The sequence below is a fragment of the Acyrthosiphon pisum genome, chromosome X, assembly GCF_005508785.2.
Source record: "Acyrthosiphon pisum isolate AL4f chromosome X, pea_aphid_22Mar2018_4r6ur, whole genome shotgun sequence".
Classification (NCBI taxonomy): domain Eukaryota; kingdom Metazoa; phylum Arthropoda; class Insecta; order Hemiptera; family Aphididae; genus Acyrthosiphon; species Acyrthosiphon pisum.
Genome location: NC_042493.1, coordinates 24,619,070 through 24,622,868, shown reverse-complemented (window position 1 = coordinate 24,622,868; position 3,799 = coordinate 24,619,070). Strand labels below are relative to the sequence as shown.

The 3,799-nt window shown below is 29.7% G+C and overlaps 1 protein-coding gene across 1 annotated transcript; it reads right to left on the bottom strand.

The window, feature by feature from the left end:
• Positions 1 to 156: 156 nt before the first annotated feature.
• LOC115033087 (52 kDa repressor of the inhibitor of the protein kinase-like) lies at positions 157 to 3,553 on the bottom strand. Its single transcript, XM_029485068.1, has 9 exons — positions 3,546 to 3,553; positions 3,437 to 3,494; positions 3,247 to 3,315; positions 3,068 to 3,136; positions 2,894 to 2,962; positions 2,760 to 2,820; positions 1,066 to 2,682; positions 746 to 944; positions 157 to 688 (listed from the first exon to the last, which is right to left on the bottom strand). Exons 1-9 carry the CDS (start codon positions 3,551 to 3,553, stop codon positions 157 to 159), a joined length of 2,682 nt encoding a protein of 893 aa, XP_029340928.1.
• Positions 3,554 to 3,799: the final 246 nt, after the last annotated feature.

Here is a 3,799-nt window from a genome sequence, read left to right as displayed (position 1 = left end):
TTTATAAACAGTGTACTATATTTCTTAAATGTTAAAGTATTATATTAGCCAATACATGCATCAAAATAATTATGAAAACATTGTATAAAAGAAAGTAAACAACTAATTATTAAATATAATTTAAATTATAAACATTATAATTTATATATAATTATTTTAAATATGTATTCTTCTTTGTTTGGCCAAAGACCATTTTGCGACAACAGAATCTATATCTAATTTATCGACAATATCTTTTTCACAACTCAATATCATCAACGAGCTAAGACGGTTTGAAGTCATTGTAGAACGTAAATTATGTTTTATAAGTTTCAACTTACTAAAAGTCCGTTCACTAGAAGCTGTTGTAACTGGAGAAGTAAATGAAAGGCGACAAAACCAATTAGCCCAAGGCAATATGTGTTTTACTTCTTCCGATTTTTGAAGGACATCTAAGCATTTAAAATTTTCATTAACATATTGGTGTCCCAGTATTTCCCATTCTGCTGCAGCTGTATCATAATCTAAGAGCTTGGCTCCAACACTCATAGGTGGGAAAAGAGAAAAGGCTTCACTGAAATCTTGTGATGTGTTCACTTTCAATGGAACACTTAATATTTTATATATGGGTTGAATAGTTTCAACGAAAACATTTAAATTTGAACTTGTTAGATTAATCAATGTATCTAAAACTAAATTAAACTGTTGTCTGTAAAAATTTAAAAATTCATAAGGAGCACTATTGTTATTATTTTCATCAAGTCGCTTAGGTCGCTTCCTGGTTCGGTGATAACGATTAAAGTCTGCCTCTGAATCAACTCCAAATGATTGAGCTGTAATTTTAGCACTGTTTATCAAATTGTTCATGTTTTCTGTTTCTGATCTAATTTTTTGCAATGATGAAATCGTACTTTTTATTAAAGCTGCTGCATCACACACGTTTAGTTCTTTGGCCTCTAAAGAATCTGTTAAATGTTTAACTTTATACATTATGTTCTTCATAAATATTAATGAAACAAAAAAATCAAAATTTAGAATTTTTTTTTTTTAATCCAATAGCTTTTGTTTTAGTTAAATTATCAAAACTATTTGAATTGTTAATATATTCTAATGTGTCAACAATTGCTTCTAAAGATGTCCACACTGCTTTGATGCTTTCAGCTCTGGCTGTCCAACGAGTTTTGGATAAATTTCTGAGCTTCAGACTTCCCTCGATTTTTTCCATACGTTCCATTAAATTACTTGATCTTTTTGTACTTGCCGAGAAAAATACATAAATGTTTTCAAGAATATCAATGAAATTTCCAATTATATGACTAGCCTTACAGCCGTGTTCTAGAAAAATATTTAACCTGTGTGCTTGACATGGAATATATGGAACTGTATGTCCAACTAACTCAGAAAAACAACGTTGAGCTCCTTTGTTAACACCACTCATGCTATTGGCACAATCATATAACTGAAATGCTACATTTCCAGTTTTTAGTTTATGTTTTATCAAAGTGTCATATATACTTTTAGCCAATCCATATTCAGTCTTATCTGTAACTTCAACAACATCAAGTAATCGTTCATTTGGTGATCCTCCTTGGTCAACATATCTCAAACAAACAGATAATTGGTCCTTAAGTGAAACGTCTGGTGTGGTATCAGCTAAAACTGAAAATATATCAGATGTTGACACTTCTTCAACTATATTCTTAAGTGTTTCTTCAGCTAAGAGTTCGATAAATTCATTTTGAGATTTCATACTGAGATATGTAACTTGATGAGAACGCATAGATTTATCATTAAGCCATCTTTTTAATATTGGATTGTGACGGGAAAGTAAAAGAACCATTTGATAAAAATTTCCATTTTGTAATTCATTTGCACCTTCATTATGACTGCGGAACGCAAGCCCTTGTCTCGCTAAAGTACGTGCTAAATCTATCAAAATCTTGAATGCATCTTTATTAAATGCTTGTTCTTGTTTCTCACGTATAGCAGATTGCCGTAACTGCTTATTGAAAACAACATCAATGTTATTAGATTTAATAGTAAACGAACAATAATCTAACATAGCTTCTTTATGTGAAGCTGATGAAAAATGTTGGGCTAATTTGCCTTGTTTATCCTTCCCACGGCTTTTCATTTTTTGCCACTGCCTTACACCACCAACTATCCATGCAGTTTTACTATGACCACATCGATGGGGAAATAAAGTACATACAAAACAGTACACCGAATCATTGTAAATACTATACTCAAGCATTGGATATTCAATAAACCACTTAGAAGTGAACTGCTGTTGCTTGTAGGCAGATATACTAGCATCTTTAGGGTAAGAAGATAATTTTGGTTGATATGGTCCCAAAGAAATTAAAAACTGTCGTTGACATGTAGTTTGAATTACAACACGCTTACCCGGATCATGATCCACAAATGCATCAATTGCATTGTTACTCCCACTTTTGGGTTCAGAATCATGGCAAGAATTTGTCATAATATCATCTAACACAATTTTAGATAGTGTTACATAGTCTTCCAATTTATTTTTGATACTTGTTACACTGTGTGAACTTTTTATCAAAAAGAGTATTGGATTTGGAAATTCAGAATTCTTAATGCTTGTCAACTCATCAATCAGTTCTGAAAAATCTTGTTTGATGGCTTCTAAATGACCAACACAGGTAATCCAAGAATTTTCATTATCACCATCAACTAAAATAATGATTAAATCATTTTTATTTTGTTACTCATGTGATACTTTAAAGATACACAATGCAAATATAACTTACCAGTAGAAGGTAGAGATGATTCTGAAACTTCATTAAATGTTTCTACTTTTCTTGAAGACTGCTACAACAGAAATGCAAAGTAGACTACTTACATTTGTTTAAAAATTATAAATATGTTACAATAATAAAATTACCATTTCACTACTGGTCTGTGGAATGGCATCACATAATCTGGGCTTTGGTTCACAAATTTCTTCAGCCTGCTAAAAAAAATAAAACACACTTAATACAGAACAATAACAATGCATATTAACTAGTACATTTTTTTAAACATTTTAAATATGAAGTTACAATAATTTATTACTTACAATTTCACTACTAGTCTGTAGAACGGTATCACATAATCTGGGCTGTGGTTCACAAATTTCTTCAGCCTGCTAAAAAAATAAAACATACTTAATACAGAACAATAACAATGCATATAAACTAGTACATTTATTTAAAAATTTTAAATATTAAGTTACAATAATTATTAGTTATTACTTACAATTTCACTACTAGTCTGTAGAACGGTATCACATAATCTGGGCTGTGGTTCACAAATTTCTTCAGCCTGCTAAAAAAATAAAACACACTTAATACAGAACAATAACAATGCATATAAACTAGTACATTTATTTAAAAATTTTTAATATTAAGTTACAATAATTATTAGTTATTACTTACAATTTCACTACTAGTCTGTAGAACGGTATCACATAATCTGGACTTTGGTTCACAAATTTCTTCAGCCTGCTAAAAAAAATAAAACACACTTAATACAGAACAATAACAATGCATATTAACTAGTACATTTTTTTAAAAATTTTAAATATGAAGTTACAATAATTTATTACTTACAATTTCACTACTAGTCTGTAGAACGGTATCACATAATCTGGGCTGTGGTTCACAAATTTCTTCAGCCTGCTAAAAAAATAAAACACACTTAATACAGAACAATAACAATGCATATAAACTAGTACATTTATTTAAAAATTTTAAATATTAAGTTACAATAATTATTAGTTATTACTTACAATTTCACTACTAGTCTGTAG